This window comes from Rhamphochromis sp. 'chilingali', assembly GCF_963969265.1.
Source record: "Rhamphochromis sp. 'chilingali' genome assembly, chromosome: 21".
NCBI classification, from domain to species: Eukaryota; Metazoa; Chordata; class Actinopteri; order Cichliformes; family Cichlidae; genus Rhamphochromis; species Rhamphochromis sp. 'chilingali'.
This window is the reverse complement of record NC_137949.1, coordinates 1,572,501-1,593,492: the sequence shown is the minus strand read 5'-3', so window position 1 is coordinate 1,593,492 and position 20,992 is coordinate 1,572,501. Positions and strand designations below refer to the sequence as shown.

Genomic DNA, 20,992 nt, shown 5'->3' with positions numbered 1-20,992 from the left:
TTTTTCTGAGATGTTTCTGTGATGAAATTCGCCAGTTCAGCCTCATCCATCAGCACACCACCCGGCCATCTATGGTTAGGCGTAGGACTTGGATTTGGTTAATTCATTGTTTCACCCCCAAAATAATCTGTTTAGTGTAACATTGTGTGTGTATAGCTCCAGGTTTGACTCAGTGTATACAGCCTAAGTGGGCTGGTCCACTCAAATAGATTCTAATTGAAGGCAAACCTATTAGGACAGAACATGTCGGGCTGAGAGCACATCCTTTTTCTTGTTTCCTCTCTTGCCGCCTCATTATATGAGAATGAATAATGACAAACATATACATTAACCACTGCCATAATTGTGCTGGAATTAATGATTCTGAAAATAAACCTCTCTGAAAAGAGAGGAGGGAAGAATAAAAGAGAGAAAATAGGTCTTGAAGTGTGAGTGCGCACGTTTGTGTGAAAACGTGCGCACTCGTAATGAGAGTTCAGCGGCGCTAACTTGCTCTAAATAAATCCATCATTAGCATTTTCTCTTTAAACGGAATAATTTCAACTTTGATATTGGTGATTGTGCTTAAGGCCTTTAGCGCTCCTCCGCGAGCCCTCAAACACTCGCTCCTCAGCCCACGCAGAGACGATCAGAGTCGAGCTTTATTCACTTAGCACTCCATTCTGAAGCAATAATAACGAGGCTCGCTCAGCACCGTTAGAATAAACCAAGGCAACACCCAAAGAGGGCGTGAATCCAAGTAGGTATAGTGCAATATATATGAAGGCAGAGCCACAGAACACATGTTCAATAACACTTTCAAACAGGCTCAGACAGCAAGAACAAAAGAGTCTGCTGTCTGCACACGCACACAGGAACACATTCCCAGTGCCACAGAGGGGCTTGTGGTTTGCATGTGGCAGTGGATAACCAATAGAGGGTGGTGTTGCATTGCTGGTCTGAGCTCAAAGGGTCATCGTGCTGAGCTGTGAGGGAGCGAGAGCGGAGCTCATCACCAGCACTTCTAATCTGCTTTTCATCACCAACGAATGGATTTTAAAAAATGGAAAAAGCTGCTGTTAACACTGGATAGGTCAGCTGCTCTTTGATACACTGGATGTTATAAATATGAAGTGCAGTTAATGTGTGTCTTTAGCATTGATCTGTCTCAAATCAACAATAAATAAATGTAGAATTTAACCTCTTGTAACATGTAGAAGTAGTTCAGGCTCAGGGTTAGGCTGCACAAGCACAACGTCAAAAGCTAGAAGATGTTAGAGACATGAACATTTCACTTTACAGTTCTCCACGTGGAGATTCAAAAGGTTTCTAAATTTAAAAAAGGAATATAAAGAGACCAAACTAACGATCACCTAAACAGGTCACCGAGAAGTGAAATCTTTGTGTGATTGTTCTTTTTAAAGGCTTCATTGGAGCTTTTTACCAAATCTCATAGAATGAACTTTTCCAGATGGAAAAAAGTGTGTGCTTATTGTGCTTATAACTCCATGATAAAAAAACAGCATTTACTGGGCGTATCTAGCTTTAGTATAGAAGCTTCTGATTGGCTTCTCTCAGTGAGCTCTCCATGTTCGATCTCACATTGTTTCTCTCTGCTTTATCTGCCAGCCAGCATCTGAACAGATCAACATCAATATTAGCAGCGAACAGTTGTTGGCAAAGTGATCTTAAAACTCTAAAGGACATCTCCATGTCCCTCTAATTAAAATTTAACCACCCAACCGAGGTGATGGGCGATAGGAGGAGCGGTTGAGAGGATGGGGGTGGGGTGGGGGCTTATTTAGCATTAACATAAAAACAAACAGCCTCATATATATATGCAAATGAAGGAAGGGCAAAAGCAGGATGCCAGGAGCCATTCGCCATAACTCACACTGATGGCCTTTAAGTGAGAAATCGCTTTCCAAAAATGTCCAATAAGAAAGTGGAACGATGCACCTGTCGCCCATCTGACTAATGAGCCAATCAGGTTGCAAGGACAAGGAGGCACATCTAGATCGTGATGTTGGCCTGGAGTGTCACTTCATGCTGAAGGTGCTCATGATTCCAAAACAGTGAGTATTTCACTGCTTTTGATGATGACAAAAAATGGCCTAAAAAGTCAACACGGCTTCTTAAACCTGCAATTAGAGCAGATTTATTACTCGCAGGCTTTTCCGAGCAGAAACCTGAGAACCAAAGGCATCTCTGAAGTTTGTGTGCACGTGTGGACTGAATTTGAGCGACAATGCAGACGGCGTCTTCTTCTTTTCTGCTCCTACATGTACGAGGTGCTTAAAGCAGCTTTAAGCACACATCTTCATTTAAAAAAAAAAAAAGGCGCTGGCACCGAGTGGTGCCTTAAAACTGACAATGATTTACATTTCAACATAATGCTCTCTGTCGCCTGTTATTGTGACAAAGTGCTGCACGTATCCCTCCCAAATGAAAGTGGGTGTTCTGTTGTGTGTGCGACAAAGACATTTGGACAAACCTGCCATCTTCTTCTTTTTCTCGTAAATGAGCATGGGAAATCTGTTTATGTCCTCCTACAGTATACTGGTGAAATAAGCAGAGGCTGGTTGGGAGACAGCCCGAGCCGCAGTCGAGATGAGCCCCGTGAAGATATATTTGAGAAAGAGAAGAAGAGGGACAGACGAGGGAAAAAGTCCAAATAGATGGGGAGAGGCATTCTCGCTGAAATATGTGGTACTGACAACACCTGGCCCGGGAACAAGCTACAGGCTACAGGCGAGGAGGGAGGAATAAAAGGAACCCCGAGGCCTTCGCCACGACCATTCCTACTGTGAGGCTTAGGAGAGACTGAGACCCAAGTTGGGGGGATGTGTTTGCAGGATGAAGGATTCTCAGCTGAATGGCCTCAGCTTTAAAACTACAACAATAATAATAACACTGATAGTTTTTGTCAGGTGGTGTTTCCTCAGGAAGACTGACACCGTTTACACACATTCACCTCCAGGTTTCTCCAAATTTTACTTGTTCCTCTTTTCGTATCCTCGTATCCTCTCCCACCGACGACGTGTGGAAATCACAGCCTACCTCTCTGTTTAACAGTGGGTGCTGCAGCAAACCGTTTATCTGTCATCAGCCTGGAAACTAAAACACACACACACACACACTTTTCATCTAACTGTATTTTTTTAAATAACAACAACAAGATAATAATCAGTTTCTATAAATTCTTCTCTAAATTATCAAATGACATCAAACTATTGTTCACTTGAAATCCTCTTAAATCCTCACCATCATTGTTTCTTTCCTCCAGTTTGGCACTGAAGTCACCATGAGGTCACAAACCTGCCCAATTTTTGAAAGTCTCGTTCTGAGCGCCTGAATTAAATCCCCACGTTCATATCGCTTACATAACTGATTAATGCTGTAATGCCATCAAACAGTTCCGACAGAATGAGGCGTGTATTTACAAACTAGAAGCTACCCACGCGGGTTATTATTAACTAATTTGGATGTGAATGAAAAACGCGTCAAACATGTGCGTGTGATCGATACGTTTGTGGGTAAATTTAGGCCACAGCGACGCACTGATCTGACTCCAAGTCGGAGTGAAATAAATGTGAAATGACATTTCAGGCGGTCTGCTGAGGAAGGGTGCGCATCAGAAAATATTTAAGGAGTACTTTTGTTTTTGCACACGTGCACGTTGAAAGGAGAGAAGAGCTGTACAGTTAGCAGGAAGGCCTGTGATGCGGTAAAAGTCACCTTATGCACTTGTCACCAAATTTGGTCAAATAAAAATGTGAATTTAGGACAAGTGGATCCGACAAAGTGAAGTAGCGTAACGTTGAGACATTATGGAAGTGCGTGGATTTTAAATGTGAGCGCAAAGAGTCCAGCATCATGTGGACAGCCGGCACGGAAGCCCCTCGGGTCACTCTTTAACAGAAATAAATGCGGCAGTGAGGCTTTATTGGCGGAGATTACCTGAGCGACTCTGACCACTGCTGCCGTGCGCACCACAGACCCACGTGTGTGTGTGTGTGTGTGTGTGTGTGTGTGTGTGTGTGTGTGTGTGTGTGTGTGTGTGTGTGTGTGTGTGTGTGTGTGTGTGTGAAAGCTACCACTAGTCGCCCCCAGTGCTCTTCAGTCTCCACTTTCCCTTCTCACCGCAGACTGAACGTCACGTCCGCACTTGAACTTGAGTTTTCTCCCATCGTAGAAGCCAGAGAGCCACACAGAGCCGCTCAGAGCCGCACGCACAGTCCAGGGGATGCGGGACTCACAGAGAGCAAACACAGTGGCTTCGCTTTGACTCGAACAGTTAAAGTCTCACCCGCCCGGCCGCTGCTGTCAGTGCAGTAGAAGTGCCAGCCACTTGGCCACATTTCGAGAAGTGCCGGGAAGAAAACTGGATTCCTTTTTTACGCACTCCACCGCGCAGGAGCGGGCAGTGTCCGGCGTGGCCGGATAGTGGACACAGGTAGACACTGACCATCAGGAGGTGACCTCTCGGCCCCTTCCGTCTCTCCATCCTTCACTCTCCGCTCCTCTCTCGGCTCGCCGCTGACAGATGGTGTAAAAGCGACGGAGAGAACAGCGACCCCCTCCCTCACCTCAGATCGAAGAAAGGAGGCGCACAGACACATTGGCACCAAACTCCGCACGAGCGCCCGGCGCTGCGCCACGGCCGGCCACCGCGGAACGCAGGAGCCACTGCCCGCTGAAGAGATCACCTCCAGGGCGAGATTCGGCCCAGCGTCTAGTGGTCAGCTCGGGGGGCCGACAAGCAGGCTGTTTGTGGGCGGATTGGTCGGTTATAGGAGCCGGAGCGGGAAGAGGAGGAGGAGAAGGAGAGCCGACCCTTCCAGCGCCGCTCTCCGGGCGATGCCAGTGTAAATGCCAGGGCGATGTCCCGACGCAAGCAGGGGAATCCGCAGCACCTGTCCCAGAGAGAAATAACGCGTAAGTGTTGACACGTTCAGTTTTTCACGCGTGACTGTGCAGAGGAGCTGATTTATTGAAGTACTTTTTCCAGGTGATAAAATGAATATTTTCAGAGCTGGAACAGAAAGTTTGCTTCCCCGAGGCCATCCTCTCCTCTCTCCCAGTTTACGGACAAAATCAGATAAACGCTTTATTTTGCGTTTATTTGATTTTTACTCTCTATAAATAATTACAGTGAATTTAGAGTAAAAAAAACGTCCACAGCCGCGTCGGACTTTTACTGTAAAAATCGCTCGTGGAGAAATTGTACTTTTTTCAAACTTTATTCTTCCACCTCTTGTTTGAAACGAGGGGCGAGCAGCGTGATCACTGCGCGGATAATTACACTTTATTTGTAATGTTTTTCAGCTTCACGCGCTCCCCGGAACACATTAAACAAAGGTTAAAAAAACAAACAACGCACCTCATGTTAGAAAAAATGCGTTCGAGCTAATTCTGCTAATTTCTTTTTCATGAAGACAGCGTGGGTCCTTCACGCTGAAGCGTCGGAGAACTTTACACGTTTTCAACAAACAGGGTTGTCAAAAAAAATCGTAATTTTATTTCCTCGCGCACATTTTAAAGCGGCTCCGTTTCACGTCTCTTTTCTTTTATCGCCGTCTTCTGAATTTTGCACGTTATAGTTTCCAGTCCGTCCTGTTCGTCTGTTTAATTGGCCCATCGCTCTCATGCTGTTTTCTGCCGCACGCATGCAAAGCTCATTCCTCCCGTGGCTGTAATATTAATGCCAGGTTTGGATTATTTAATCGGTCTGCAAAAAAGAAAGAAAGAAAAAGGGTTTCAGGGTTTCCCTCACGGCGCGTTAAAGCGGAACACAGTGAGTGACGGCGTCTCGGAGATAATTCCACAGAAGGTTAATTTCCAACACCTCTTAGCTTATTATTGATTTATTTTTAAACAAACTTATGCGACACATTTAACGTCTTAATTACTCAAATTAATTTCCAATGACAGGATCACTTTGCCACTAAACTTCTCAGCGTCAAATAATATTTTCTGGCCTCAGATCAGTTTTGTTGATGGACTTAAACGAAGACCAACAGTAAATCTTCACTGTTGTCGCCGATCTCCTTTTCCATCAAAGCAGTGGTTTTATTTCTTTTTATTTTTTACGATCTGTATGTTTGGTACTTTACTCACCTCTGTGCTCCGGCTGCAGGTTATTTGGGGAGACTTCTCTTGTGTGAAGGCTGCCAGATCAGATCAACTTACACTACAGTGTATCAGTGTTCACCTCAGTGTGTGTAACATTTAGCTCTCAGCCTGAGTGCATGCAGGGGTTTGAGGCCACACAGGCATCTGTTTGCTGCGAGGCCATCGTGGTGTCGGCCCAAACAGAGACCAACACCTGAAGTCACTGAGTTAGATTAAAAATGTGCCCTCACATTAGCAGCAGACAGAGGTAGCACTGGTGCAGGCCCAGTTTCTAATGGGGCTCATTGTGATATCAGCCTTTGCTGCTCAGAGCAGACGGATAGACAAGAAATATGAAGGTGGAGGTTAATAAATGAGCAACGAAACATGCTTCTGCACATCCTGTAATTTATGATTTACACACACACATGCATTTATTTATGTGAGCGTAGACGTCAACAGACACACACACATATGCATATGAACACACGTGAGTGAATCCTCCACTCGTGCCAAAATTTTCAAAGAATTCTTCCGGAGCTGTCAGGTGATAAAATCCCTCTGACCTGGCTCTCCGTGCCGTGGATTTATAATTTGGATTTTGCAACACGACACACACCACAACACAATAGCTGTGCACTTTAGAAGAAGAGTTGCTTCTTAGTATATATGCAGGAAGAGCCAGGAACACCGAGGTAGAGTTTGTGCACTTTGGCGTCACAAAGTGCATTCCGACGCTCCCAGTTTCCTGCAAATCTTCCTGATTCTGATCGCAGATCATTCACACAGTTTTAAAAATTCTTTCCTTTTTCCAGTTGATTAAATCAACAAGCGATCACAGTTTGGAGCTGATCAGCTGATCATTGCCCTCACTGAACACGGAAGAACCACTTGCATGTTTATCGTCTACATCTACACTAAATATGCACCAAACCCAGCGCTTCCCTATAACAGTAAAATCAAACAAGAAGCCACCCAGAGCGGAATTTGGTGCAACTATTCCCTCAGGGGCAGGAGCTTCATCAGTAGGACTTTATATTGTTGTGTTTGTCTCACAGATTTGGGGGCATTTTTTTTTCTTGTAGCAGCAGCAGACAGTTTACACCTGAAGGTGCCTCCTGCTTCTCATTCACTCCAAATAAGCCTGGCTTTGCTCTGAGAGGCTGATTTAAGCATGAAAAGACACAAACAGGACGAGAGCTGCCATTGTAGTCTCTCTCTCACACACACACACACACACACACACACACACACACACACACACACACACACACACACACACACACACACACACACAGAGGGCTGTGTGTAAATTGCACTTGCCCACTTGAGATGCATGTTTCCTTTCGGCTTGTCAAATAGCCACGCACCCTGCTGGGGCTATGTCTTTGTTAGAGAGAGGGGAAGAAAGAAGTCAACATCTCCTTCTTTTAAGCGTTCTCTGGGTGAGGTGTGGTTCAAATAGCACAAATGAAAATGCACTGCTTCACTGTGGCTCATTCAGGGTCACGTTTGTGAACGATACGTAATGAAAATCCAAATAGTTTAATGCTCATTATTTTCAGAAACGTCTCCCGACTTAAAGGGTAAACAACAACAACAAACAAAAAAAACATTTCATCATGTTATTTCCACGGCGACTGTAAACTGACATAAATAATGTCCGTGGTGATGTGGTGTGTTTTTTCTAAAGAGACGTAATTTACGCAGCTGCCGGGTTTTAAACCATCAACCACATTTTTTAGTGGTTAAAAATAAAATGTGTGTTTCCTTAAATTTCCCACAATTTTCCTTCCCTGTAAATTATGATTTAAGAGCTTTTTTATTGTTGCTGGAAATTAGAAAACATTTAAACATTTATGTGAACAAATATAAATGTAACCTTAAAGGTGGAGTGTGTGAGCGGATGAATGCAGCAAGTTTGCCCCAAAGCATGCCTGAACTCATTTAACGTGCACGCAGTTTCACACCACTACATAACACACATAACACACACACACACACACACACACACACACACACACACACACACACACACACACACACACACACACACACACACTCCAACATATCCTGCATACCTTTGTAAGCTGTCTGTCTTCTCTCTGTTTCTGCGCCTCTTCCTGCTAGGGGGAGCTCTCAGGCTGTCAGAGCCACAGTGCTCTGCCAATGAGAGAAGTGGAAATGTGCTCTGAGTGTGTGTGTGTGTGTGTGTGTGTGTGTGTGTGTGTGTGTGTGTGTGTGTGTGTGTGTGTGTGTGTGTGTGTGTTAATCAGATGACATCAGCGCTGAAAGACCACATTCACCTCTCTTAACTGTCAACAGCTGCACACTCGACTGTCTGCCTCTCTGTGGCACTTCTTATTTAGAGCATACATGTCGATTCACAGCAATGAGTGACTGACACATTTCATGTGTGTGTGTGTGTGTGTCATTGCGTATGACTGGAGCCACATTTTAAAGTTGTAGTAAATTCCTGTGTGTAAATATTTCTGCATGTATTTTTGTCCTGTGTGTTCTTGCTCTGCAGACAAACGTGCACTTTGTTTTAAAACACATTTCATAATATTTCGTTTTTCATTAGAAATCTGCAAATATAAGTTTATTTGATTGTTTTTATTTCTGTGTATTTTGGTCTATTTGGAACATTTAAATTTAAATGAGTAAAAGAATAATTGTAGTATTAAAATGACTGCATGTGCTGATTCTGAAAATGAGCCTTTTTTGCATGTTGCAAAAAAAAAGAATTAAACAAACAAAAAGCATTAGTCACTGTCTTCACCTGACAGAGGTGAAAGCTGGATGTTGAAGTCCACCTCACACTCAGTTATGCTCTTCGGCAGATGAGCCAGTGACACAGCTGCTCTGCGTGTTTGTGAGTAGCACTTGTTTTCCGCTGCAGCACCTCCTGGGCAGGTGGCTCTGCTCGCATCTCTCTGTAACTCGCTGTCGCTGCTGTGGCGGTGGACTCAAATACACCATTACAATCCTTTGTGCGTTTGGCAGCAGCGCGCTCCTGATTGGCTCGACATGGTCACCCAAACCTCACCCAGCACACAGGAGTTACTTTGAATTACCTTAAATTGATGTTTATTTCAAACTCGACTGACTTTGAAAACCGGTTGTGAGTAAAACTGCGTCCTCGCATATTTTAATCGCCTAAACACTGAAAATGATTCTTTGAAGTTTCAGCTAAAAGGAAACTAAAGCCAAACATTTCTGAGGCATTTTCAGTCTCATAGGTAGAAGAAGAGAGGTGACAGGAAGTGAGTGAAGATTGAAACCGGGGGGGACGTGATACCGGTTGCTTCCTTTAACACCTGCAAACAAAGCGACATGTTTACAGCAGAAGTATCGAGTTTAAAATGTTGCAATAAATGTTGAAAATGTATTTTTTATAAAAAGAACAAGAAGCTGGATTATCTACAAATAAATGAAACAACTTTTAGTCGCCACGTACAATAAATATACGTCCCAAACGCGACTGTGAAGTTTTAAAAACTGTATCTCAACACTGACTTTGTACGGAAAGCCACTTCCTGTTTAGACGAAAGTGTTCTGAGGGCACATCTTAATGTTGACAGTCTCTGCGGTGGCAGATTATTTTCATCACTTTGAGTCTTCACTCGTCTGCTATCACCGACATCTACGGTCCGTCACGTACGACCGTGTGTGCGAGTCACGTCCAGGACCAGCCTCGGCTCTTCGCAAAGAAAAGTCGTTCTTGCAAAACAATAAAAAGCTCATAATTTTAGATAAATAAAGTGTGCGTGCAGCAGCGTGTACACGTGTGTAACAGTACACAGTGACGGTGCGGGTAAATAAACAGTTTATCAGTCGACGTGTAAGCGAGCCGCCGTCAGCTTTGAGTGCGTGCCGTGAGGGAGTGTGTTACTCTGTGTGAGTGTGATGTGCAGTCTCAGCCACAAACATTATATCTTGATTTAAGAGAGAGAGAGTGTGTGTGTGTGTGTGTGTGTGTGTGTGTGTGTGTGTACGCGGTAATGGTAAAAAACACAGAAGCCAAGTCGAGTTTTGATCATTTAAGTCGAGACCCGCGCGCGCGCGCACACACCATTATCACTGGTCTCAACTGGCAGAATCTTTCTGGTTCTGGGAGCAATTTTGGTGCTTTTCCCATCAGCCTAAGTGTGGCGGCAGATAAAAGTAAAATCATGAAAACAGCTCTCGAGGAGAGGCGGAAACAAATATTTGATGGGCATGTGGCCAGCAATGTGCTCCCGTTTGTGTGAAGGATACGTGTGAGAGATTTCCATGGATTTACAGCACACGTGTGGTGAAAGGTGGTGAGACGGAGGGAACCAACCCCAGAGATGATCACCTGCTGAGGGAAAACATTTGCTCTGAATTCAAAACTAAGAGAACCTACAAACACCGAATTCCCAAATCCTTCTTCAGATCTGTCGGGTCGCTGGTGATTTGTGTAGGTTAGGGTCTTGTTAACGCACAGCTGACATTTAGCAGAAGAACAATGAAATAAATTCATCTATTCAGCGCACAGCTAACACAAAACTCTCTGGTCAAACCTTCTGTTATGTTATAGTATTGATATGCTGCCTGTCATATCTACGTATCGCTCTTACCCGACTCACCCAAGCCTCGTTAAACTGATGCAGACTTTAGACCAGCTCTTTAAAAAACCCTATCAGTCATAATTCTAATGTGAGGTGAGATTTGCATTGGTGGTGGTGGTGGTGGTGGGGGGGGGGGGGGGGGTCACCGTACATGTAGATTGGATTTGTTCCAGGTCAGCTCACTGGTTTTATTCTCTCTAATGTTTAGTACTGGGAAACATGCTACCACTGTACAGGACAGATGGCTGCAGCCTGCAGGCCACACGCACACACACACACACACGCACACACACACACGCACACACGCACACACACACACGCACACACACACGCACACACACGCACACACACACACACACGCACACACACGCACACACACACACACACACACACACGCACACACACACGCACACACACGCACACACACACACACACACACGCACACGCACACACACACGCACACACACGCACACACACACACACACACACACACACACGCACACACACACACACACACACACACAGACTGATATCCTCTAACATATAATGAGTGCAGCACATACACTGCAGTGCAGATGAATGTTTGTACTGTGTTGTATGCGATACAAGTACAATATGGTCTTTGAATGTTTAACAGCAGACCTAAAACAGGTATACGGTGGCGTAGAGGGGTGGGGTGTTCCATCTGGAGCCTTCATCCACGTTTGACATCCCAAATCTGTTTGCATTTCTAATGTGGAGGCTGAGACAAACGGCCAGCCTGCTGCTAATCCATCATCTTGTATTAGAGACAGAGAGAGGTGATGGTGATGCGTTTGCTCTTCGTCATCGTCAGCATTCCCGTTTTACCTCAGAGGGTCAGTTGTTCCTCCAGCCTCGTTCAGACCTTCTCGCTCCTTTTGGAGACAGCCCTCACTTACAAAGCTCGCTCGCTGGTGAAGCTGTTGGCCTCTGCAAACACCACACATGTGCTGTCCTACTGCTGTTTCACAGCAACGTTCAGAACCCTGCCCAAAGCCCATCTGCTCACTCACAAACACTGAAAAAACCCTGCTTACGACTAATACGTGTGTCTTAATTGAGACCATGTAATAACTCCTAACGTGTACGGCGACCCACTTTGGGTCATAACCACATACTAAACAAGCACATTCTCAGAAATGACGAGTTTCAACTGAACTCTCATACATGCAAAGACGTGGACACAACCCGGGGTTCGATCTAGTTAGTGTAGAGCTTCTCACTTACAATTTTGCTGAATTCCCATTTTCCTTCCTTCCTCACAGGTGCGAGGCTAAATAAAAGTGTGTGTGCACTGCAGCAGTATGCGGTGTATATTGTGTACTTTGTGTTTGAGATTGAACAATTCTAAAATATATAGTTTGTGGTGTGTTTGAGATGGTGGCTGAAAATTCACCTTCTTGGACTTTTAGATGTCTTGAAAAAGCTTCGAAGCGTGATGGAGGCGTGACTGCACACGTATGAAGCTGCACTGTTGTGTCGGAGCCACCACACATTAAGCCTTATGTTAAGTGAGTGCCGCCTGGTCTAACAGGTCGTTGGTCACGACTCTGATCGTTCTGTGTTGTCGTCACCGCAGCGCTGTACGAGCAGCTCTTTAAGTGTGTCGCTCAGACACGTGGTAACCTAATTACACGTTTGCGTCATGTATAGATTTCAGCAGGCGATGAGCGAACATACACCCAGGTTAACTCTGACGTGTCTCCTCTGTTTTGTTTCTCGTGCAGCGGAGGTGGAGCATCCAGATGGCGCTTTGCTCTCCGAATCCCTACCCTCCAACCCACTCACCCTGCCCTCCAATCCACTTGGCCTACGTCCCCATCCTTTGGACCCCAGCTTGGCTCACACGCTGCCGCCTGGCCTCCACTCTGACCACGACCTGCTCACTTGCGGCCAGTGCCAGATGACTTTCCCGTTGGGCGACATACTCCTCTTCATTGAGCACAAGAAGAAGCAGTGCCAAACACCGCTGCTGACCAACGGCTGTTATGACAAGATGAACGACCGAGGAGGAGGAGGACAAGGAGACAGTCCAACTCTGCAGAGCCTTCATCACTACGCGCAGAGGGTGGAGCTAAGAAAGGTGTTGGAGCCAGTAGAGGTCGGCATCCAGGTGACACCAGAGGAGGAAGAGGTGGGAGGAAGAGGGGAACGAGGTGAGAGAGGAGAGAAGACACCAACCAAAGGAATTTGCCCGAAGCAGGAAAACATGCTATCAGGTAGACGTGACGTACGCAGGGAAACACACTAAAGCCTCTTCTTTCTGAGCACAAATACACAAATGTCACTTTTATGTGTAATTAAATTCATGAAGTCAGTTCAGCTTCAGCTGCGTTTGTTGCTTTTTCACATAAGGGCAGGCCAGGTAGGTGTAAATAGATCATTTTCATGAATAATTGAAAGCACAGTTTAAAAACTCAGGTTTTCTTTGGCTAACATGAACATTTTTGGATGATTTAAACAGAATTTAAGTGAAACTAATGTGCAAAAAGAGAAACCATCAGGAATGGAGCATTTTTGAGGGCACCGTATGTTCACTTTCTGCTGAACAACGTTGCTGTGCAGACTCGTCAGCATGTTGCCAGATTCAGGTTGAGGTTTGGTTTCTTTAAGAAAGGGGAAAAGCTCAAATCCTCCCACAAAAACCAACCACAACTTTTGCTTCTTCTTTGTCGCATATGTAGCATCTGTGACCTTTGGAGGTGTGAGCAGGTTCGTCCCAGGCTGGTCCCTCCGACTCAGAAAGTTCAAGCTCATTTCATCTGAATCAGCTCGTGTTCACAATGCACACACATGGACACGAGGTCCCTCTGACAACAGCTTTTCATTTATCAGCTGATGTGGTCTGGCACTGAAATCAGCTGCTGGGATAAGCTTGAGTTTGTGGCCTGCCAGAACCTGGAATAAACTGTCATTGTTATCCAGATGTGTTATAGGTAATGATTAGTTTTCCCGAAATGCTGAACTATTTAATTCCAAAGAAAAACCTTTAGGTAGTAACAAACCAGCAGTTTTTTCATCAGTCTAAATATATCCCTGTTTTAGTTTTAGTTTGTGTGATGGCGTCCTCTCGTTCAGCAGAGGAAGAGAGGCGTTCATTTTATTAGAGGACATGGACAGCAGAGGGACAGACGAGGAAGAGGGGTGAGACAGGCAAATTAGGGAGGCAAATCTCTAAACCCCCTCAAGGACTCGGTTGAAACAAATTGAGCAAAACATGACAGAGAGACTCACCCCGACTTTCATGGAGAAATCCAGTCTAAGCCATCTGCTTAAAAAGGTGAAAAGCTCATTAAAATTCAAATAAGCACAGGCAGAAAAAAACAGCACGAGAGGAGAAGAAAAAGTGGGAAAAGACAGGAAGAGGGATTAAAACGAGGCTAGTTTCATCCCCATTCAGCGAAGTAAAGAGGCAGTTTAGCATCTGTGTGTGTGTGTGTGTGTGTGTGTGGGACCAGCAGTTATCGCTCAAACCAGTCAAGACACTCGTAAAGAAGCCTGTGACAATAACCCTGTCGTGCTCTTCTAGAGGTCAGTTTGAGGATCGCAGGCTCGGCCTGCAGACCAACAGTCTGTTAGCACAGGCAGCATGGTTAGCATCGCTACTGTCTTCATGCATTATTCAGAATGAATAAATAATGAAAGACTGATTTCCTGTGAACCTACACATTCCTCAATAATCTCACCACCTATATGTAGACCTACATATGAAGCGAGCTGATTAGTGGAATCAGCTTAAACGCTTCATGAACGGAGCTAAAACAGAAGACAAATACAAATGCAACGTTTAGGGAGGTTTTAGTGCCGGCTCACCTGACTGAAACAGCTCTGAAAGCTTGGAAATGATTTTATTTTATTTTTATTTTGAAATGAACTTGATTAAGAAATGTCGTCACATGTGATCAGCATCCATATTGTATCGAATCAAGTGGTAGATTAGACATCAGCACATGAACGATGTCAGAGGACGTGTCACTATCACACAGGGTTGGGCTGTTTGCTATAACGCCACTGACATCACGTCATGTATGTGTAACACGGTTATGACATTTGGATGGAAACATGAATGAATGTGTTGGCCTAAAGCCAGGTGAGGAGGCTCACAGGTGAGCCTCTCAGTGAGCGGGACGGCGGTTTCGCCTGCATTGTAAACACTGTGTCTGGGCCTGAACTTCATCAATATTTTACCAGGCTGTTACAGCTCTGCCGGGCAGCTGTGCATTGCTGCTGTGGACAGCACAGCTGCCTGCACTCGTGAAGCTCGTGGAGCGACGCTCCAGCTTTGCATTTAATGCAACTGTCTGAATTGTGGGGTGCAAAAAGCTGGAGCGCAGTCCCCGAGCGTGTGCAGAGCTGTGCTCAGGCATGTCTGCTAATTGAGTGGCACTGGCCATGGCTCGGCATTATTACATTTATGTGCATAAATATATATCCACCCTGTGTTTAAATGTGTGCAATGTATCGAACTGCCATCCTCCCATGAAATCAACCCCACGTGCGCTGCGTTGGAAGACTGGAAAATATAATTGCACAATATTTTTTATAGCAGAAACTGCAATAATTTTCACATTAAAAGCAAAAACGTATTAGCGACTCAATTGGACGTGCACTGCAGCAACTGTAAACTATATTGCTCCAATAACATTTTATGTTTGAAAATTACCCACGGTGTTTCCACATGAAATATGTCCAACGAGCACCTTATTAACACGAGCAGGAGACAGAACAATTTATTAATCAAGCTGGAGTTTAATTTGGAGAGCGCGCTCTCAGCCCCTCTCGTCATTACTGGGGGATTGAAATGCGGCAGGTGGAATTTTCTCTTTGTAACTCAGGGCGGCTTTTTCTTCAGCGTATGTTTTTAGCACCTTTCATTACCTGGTGAAAGAGGGAGGGACAAAAGCACAGGGAGGGAGGCGAGAGAGATGGGGAAAGCGATCGGGGACATGACGGACGACACTTCTTTGTAATTGGCTCCCAGCAGGTCAAACTACTCGTTTATTGTTAAGCTTTTACACTTTCATTTGTCCTCCATGTGAAATGGAACACGCACACGTGTGCACACGTGTATGAGCATCATGCCAAGTTTCTTTTAACCCCTAAATTAGAAGAAGTGTTTGTGCTGTGCGAGAGCTGCTGGGTTTTTCCTTTTCCTCTCTCCGTCTGTCAGGTAGCAGCGTGCAGAGAAATAACAGAGCACCTAGCTTTTCCATTCAGGCTGTGAAACACGTCGCTGCTATTGTGCTGAAGGATTACGAACAGCGGCTTTAGTTTGTATACACAGTGTTGTTCTGTTTCAGCTATTGTTTTTTCCCCACAAGAAGCCCTGTTTAAAAACCTCCTGATTCAGTTTGGAAAGGCTGATCAAAAGGAAAACGTGCAGTTGGTTTTTACCACGATGTGAATGAATAAGAGTTTTCCGGTCACACCCATCTCTCCTCTGTCTGTAGCTGAAACTCACTCAGACTTAGAAAAAAGCCGTTCCTCCGATTTAAAGAATAAAAAAAATCGTTTTTGTTTTTGCTTAAATGACACAAATCTTCTCTCATTTTTGAGTTCATGTAGATTTCTACATTACTTCAGCCTGAAGCTTCATCCTGTCTGATTTTATAACCATGAGGAGAATCACCATCATGCCTTGCAGTTAAAGACTGGATGTGCTGTGATGGTGACGTAAAACCATCATGCAGAGAAATTTGAAAGCGTACTTTTTGCTCTCTCTGCTCTCGTCACACACGGCTTCCTTCCAGACAGACAAACAGACACAGCTCGGAGGAAGCATCATCTAAACCTTCCTCACAAGGAGTGAATATTCAAAAACATCAAGCACAAACACCCCAAACCACAATAAGCCCAGCGTTCTAACAAAGGCATTAGATAACTAACCGGGCCGAGTTTTCGTACGTCAGCAGAGATGCATTCGAACAGCTGAACCAACCTTTTGTCAGCGCTGTGTAAGCAGGTGCACGCTGACAGGATACCTCGGCTTGCAGGAGGCTTTAGGATTTTAACTTGCAACCCTGACGTCCAAAGCCCTCCAGGCTTTCCCAGGTGACCAGGCGTGAGGTCTCTTGGCGGCTTCACAGAGGTGCTGCACTGACAGTTTGGATTAGAGAAGGAAGTCATTTTTACTATGAGGCGCTCAGCCGCCATGCTGCGTACACTTATCACTGACGAGTGTTTAGCACCCGACAGCGCCGGGCCGGAAGCCTCGTTAGCTCGAGCTTAATTCAGACATTTAACCAAGTCCAGTTGGAGTGGACACACACACACACACACACACACACACACACACACACACACACACACACACACACACACACACAGATTAAGAAAACAGAATAATTAATGCACTTTGTTTCCAATGGGGATGTGCAATTTTTCACATATTGAAAAAACACATTTTAGGAGTGTTTGTCTGTGTTTGAATCTCATATAAATATTCTTCACATGGACACACACACACACACACACACACACACACACACACACACACACACACACACACACACACACACACACACACACACACACACACATCTTCAATAAATAATGACTGAGCACAGTGGCATGTCCCTAAAATATTTACCATATGCTTATTTATCTTCCAAATGAAACTGTACAAAGACTTAACAAAGAGCCACGGTGCAGTGTGTGTGTGTGTGTGTGTGTGTGTGTGTGTGTGTGTGTGTGTGTGTGTGTGTGTGTGTGTGTGTGTGTATGTGTGTTTGATATAGCAGCCTGTACTTTAGAGGCATTGCGGTCCCTGCTGCTCTTGTTTTTTCACATTGTTTCAATAAAGCTGGGAGGCCTCTCGGATGGAGCGACGGCCTTTTTGAAGTGGTAATCACTCTGGTTTGTGCTGCTCGCTCTCTCCCTCACTCTCGTTCTGCCTCTCCTGCCCACTGTGTGTGTGTGTGTGCTTTGGCTAGTTCGGGTTTGTGTACGTAAATGCGGCTGTTTTCACATCGCACAGGCCTGACGCATCTCTAATAGGCTCAGAGAGGTGTGGAATCACACAACTGAAGAAGTAAAGAAAGTGCGTTTAATGAGTCACACAGTGCCGGCCATCACTGATTATGACTCATTTCCATGATAGAAGATTGTAGCCGGGCTGTGAGTGTGAGTGGGTGAGGAGGTCCGCTGTGGACGGGTCACACAACAGTCAGTTTCACTTAAAGCTTCCACCCTGAAACATCCACACAAGACGGGTGGAAGTTTCATGATAAACTTCTTCATATTTTTTTTGTCCCTGCATAAATTTGGAAATAGCATCAACACTGGCACACACACGTCAAACAACACACTCTGTTTAACATTAATAGACAAACCAATGCGACTGTCAAGCAGCTAGCCGTACTCATAGCTCACTGACCTTTGGATGCTGCATGCTAACAGGGAACTCATACGGTGCTAAAACCCTCCAAACACCCACAATTCATGCTATCCAACAAGCTCTGAGTGACATCATTATGGGTCTCAGTGGGATTCAAAGCTGTGCAGTGAACATGGTGTAGTGTGGGGATGCTCGTCATATTCAAACGTTAGTATCATCGTGAATGATGTTAAAATCCTTTTTAAACATTACATTTTCCTTATTTTGACTGACAGCTGGTTGGGTGTAAACAGTGCTGCTACCTCAAAGTGGCCGTAATGGACACGAAAGCAGCGTGAAAACACTAAAAGAGCCAACGATGACCGAGTCGTGCCGGCGCTCTGAGTCTCACTGAATTTGTCCCGTTTTGGACAACAGACCAATAAGAATCCAGATGAAGCAGCGTGCAGCCGGACTCACCGCGTTTAAGGAACTGAAGCCTGCATGGGCCCTGCTGAACCTTAAGCTTGCTCGTGTTTCTCTTTGAAGCATCAAATCCACTTCTTGTAAAGAAACTCTGGTGGACACTGTGTGAGACGGACAGACCTGCAGACGGAGGAAGAAAGAGCATATTTATCGTTAACGGAGCACCTCGTACGTCTCTGCCTGCTCAAAATCCCTTTTTGCCTGTTTTGCCATGTCGCCTCGCTCTGCTGTTAATCACTTTGCATGCACTCATTTAAATATTAAAATTTTCTTTAATCATCAAAGCCAGTATGCATCATGCATATTCATACCCCCACCCACGCCCCATTCCCTGGATCTCAGGTTCATTACTCTGCTGCTAGCCATTAGCCACTTCCCTAATCACACAGTTTATACACACACACACACACACACACACACACACACACACACACACACACACACACACACACACACACACACACACACACACACACACACACAGGTAGCCACCAGCACTAACCAGTGGTAATCCGCTAACTAGACTTAAACACACAGGCATCCCTGCAGTCTAAACCGAGCGAGCAGACTTGTCATCCATCCCGGCTGAGATGGCTGGAGTATTTGTCAAGAGGCTCGGCAAAACCTTCATTTGCATAATGACTTTGTAGTTCTGCATTAATAAAATTTGCATATGAAGCCATGTTAATTACTCCTGATCAGCCTTTTTTGCATTCATGCATGGTAATTTTGGGCGACTTGCAAAAATTGATGTCCTGGCGCCTGTGATGAGATTGGTGGAGGAGGCGCTCTGTATCTGTGTGTAAGTGAGGCTGAAGGGATGTGGAGATGATGAAGGTGGAGCGTTCGGCTGTGTTTGGGGCTTTATCAAAGCAGAATAGACGGCAGATTGGTGCGGTTTGCTTTTCGGGCACCATTTCTCTTTCCGCTTATAACTTTTTTCTTTTTTTTAATCTTAGTGAAAAGAGCTTTCCAGTAAAATCCTCTCCTACTACTGTACAAAACACACACACACACACACACACGCGCGCGCGCGCACACACACACACACACACGCGCGCGCACACACACACACACACACACACACACACACACACGCGCACACACACACACACACGCACACAGAGCCTGGCAGGCAGCCATTTGTGAGTCTATTGTTTACTCTGGGTTCTACATTTCAAACAGCAGACTCCTCAGACTGTGCTGGGTTTGATCAGGACTTGATGCTTTTTTATATGTGATGTAATTTGATTTGCAGTTTCTCATTTTATCTGTAAATATAATTGTGATAAAACTCTACCTGTAATAAAGCCACGGCACGGCCTCAGCTTTCCTGGGTGACCGGGTCTGTCGAGGCTGTAACGACGACACAGATGTGATGTCAGCTCTTTTCTTTGGCTTGTTTCATAGCTGCAGAAATGCAGCTGTGTAAAGCAGCATCTTCATAAGTGAACGAAGGCTGATTTTAGAAGCTTTCTTGGCTTATTTGAATTCCCCACAGACCTGCTCAGGTTCAACAAACCTCACAGTTACAGTTTCTTCCTGCTCCATTTCAGGCATTCATTTATTTTTTTTTGCATCTTTGCTTTTCATATTGAGCTTTTAATGTAAGCATCATGTTCTGCTTCAAAAATCAAGCAAAACTGCAAGAAGAGAAACGTTATGTTTTCCATTATTCCTTCGAACACAACAACAAATTAAAGCCGGACCCTGTTAGTGTCGACCCGCAGGTTGGATGCTTTACTAAAAATGATTTGACTTTTTAGGAGTCTCCATGTCAAACACTGTTTAGGTTTTTTATTGAGCGCACAAGTCCTGAAATCTGAAATCATGTGTGGTCTTTCTGAAAAACACAAATATGTGAAATGTCCTCTTGGTGCGTCACAGCTCTGACAGTGTGCGAGTGACACAAGATCAATTCACACAAGGCTGAAGGCCACAGTCATGCTCCTATAGCGGACAGTGAGGGCTCTCATTCCATGTTCACAATGACATACAACCATACAGTTACTCATAGTATTATCACATAATAACAGTACTTCACTTTTAAATATAGGAGGTTACTGTGAAAACTGTGGCAGGTAACAGGTGAGGACATGCTGACCAGTCACTGCACGTGTCGTCAGAGCTGTGAGGATCACTTTACACAGAACCGATCGTCTGTGCAAAGTCTTGGTTTCTCAGTGAATAAGCCCTCAGTTAATGGGAGAGTCTCTCTTATGGCGTGTTGGCCTCTTTGACAATGGCAGATCAGATCGGGTGGCGATAAAGCACTTGGTATCATTTTGTTTCCTGTTGTGTGCCTGAGCTGTTGTCAGACAGGTAGTCTGTGAAGAGACGTGAATAGAGAGACGAGAAAGAGAAGGAGGTGGACTGGAAGGCTTTGTGGAGGTGACAATGACGGGACGCAAAGCTATACGTGCGTGTGCGTTCACTGACTGATGACATTTGAGCACCGAGCCCCTCAAGGAAGGGATACAGT

General features: G+C 45.0%; 1 protein-coding gene across 1 annotated transcript in view; it reads left to right on the top strand.

Annotated features, from left to right (window-relative positions):
- The first annotated feature begins 4,203 nt into the window (after positions 1-4,203).
- Positions 4,204-20,992, top strand: part of bcl11ba (BCL11 transcription factor B a) — a 36,078-nt gene continuing 19,289 nt past the window's right edge. Inside the window, exons 1-2 of the mRNA XM_080870612.1 lie at positions 4,204-4,917; positions 12,437-12,928. Coding sequence (XP_080726738.1) covers positions 4,863-4,917; positions 12,437-12,928 — 547 coding nt within the window. The 5' untranslated portion in view covers positions 4,204-4,862. The remainder of the gene's footprint in view (positions 4,918-12,436; positions 12,929-20,992) is intronic.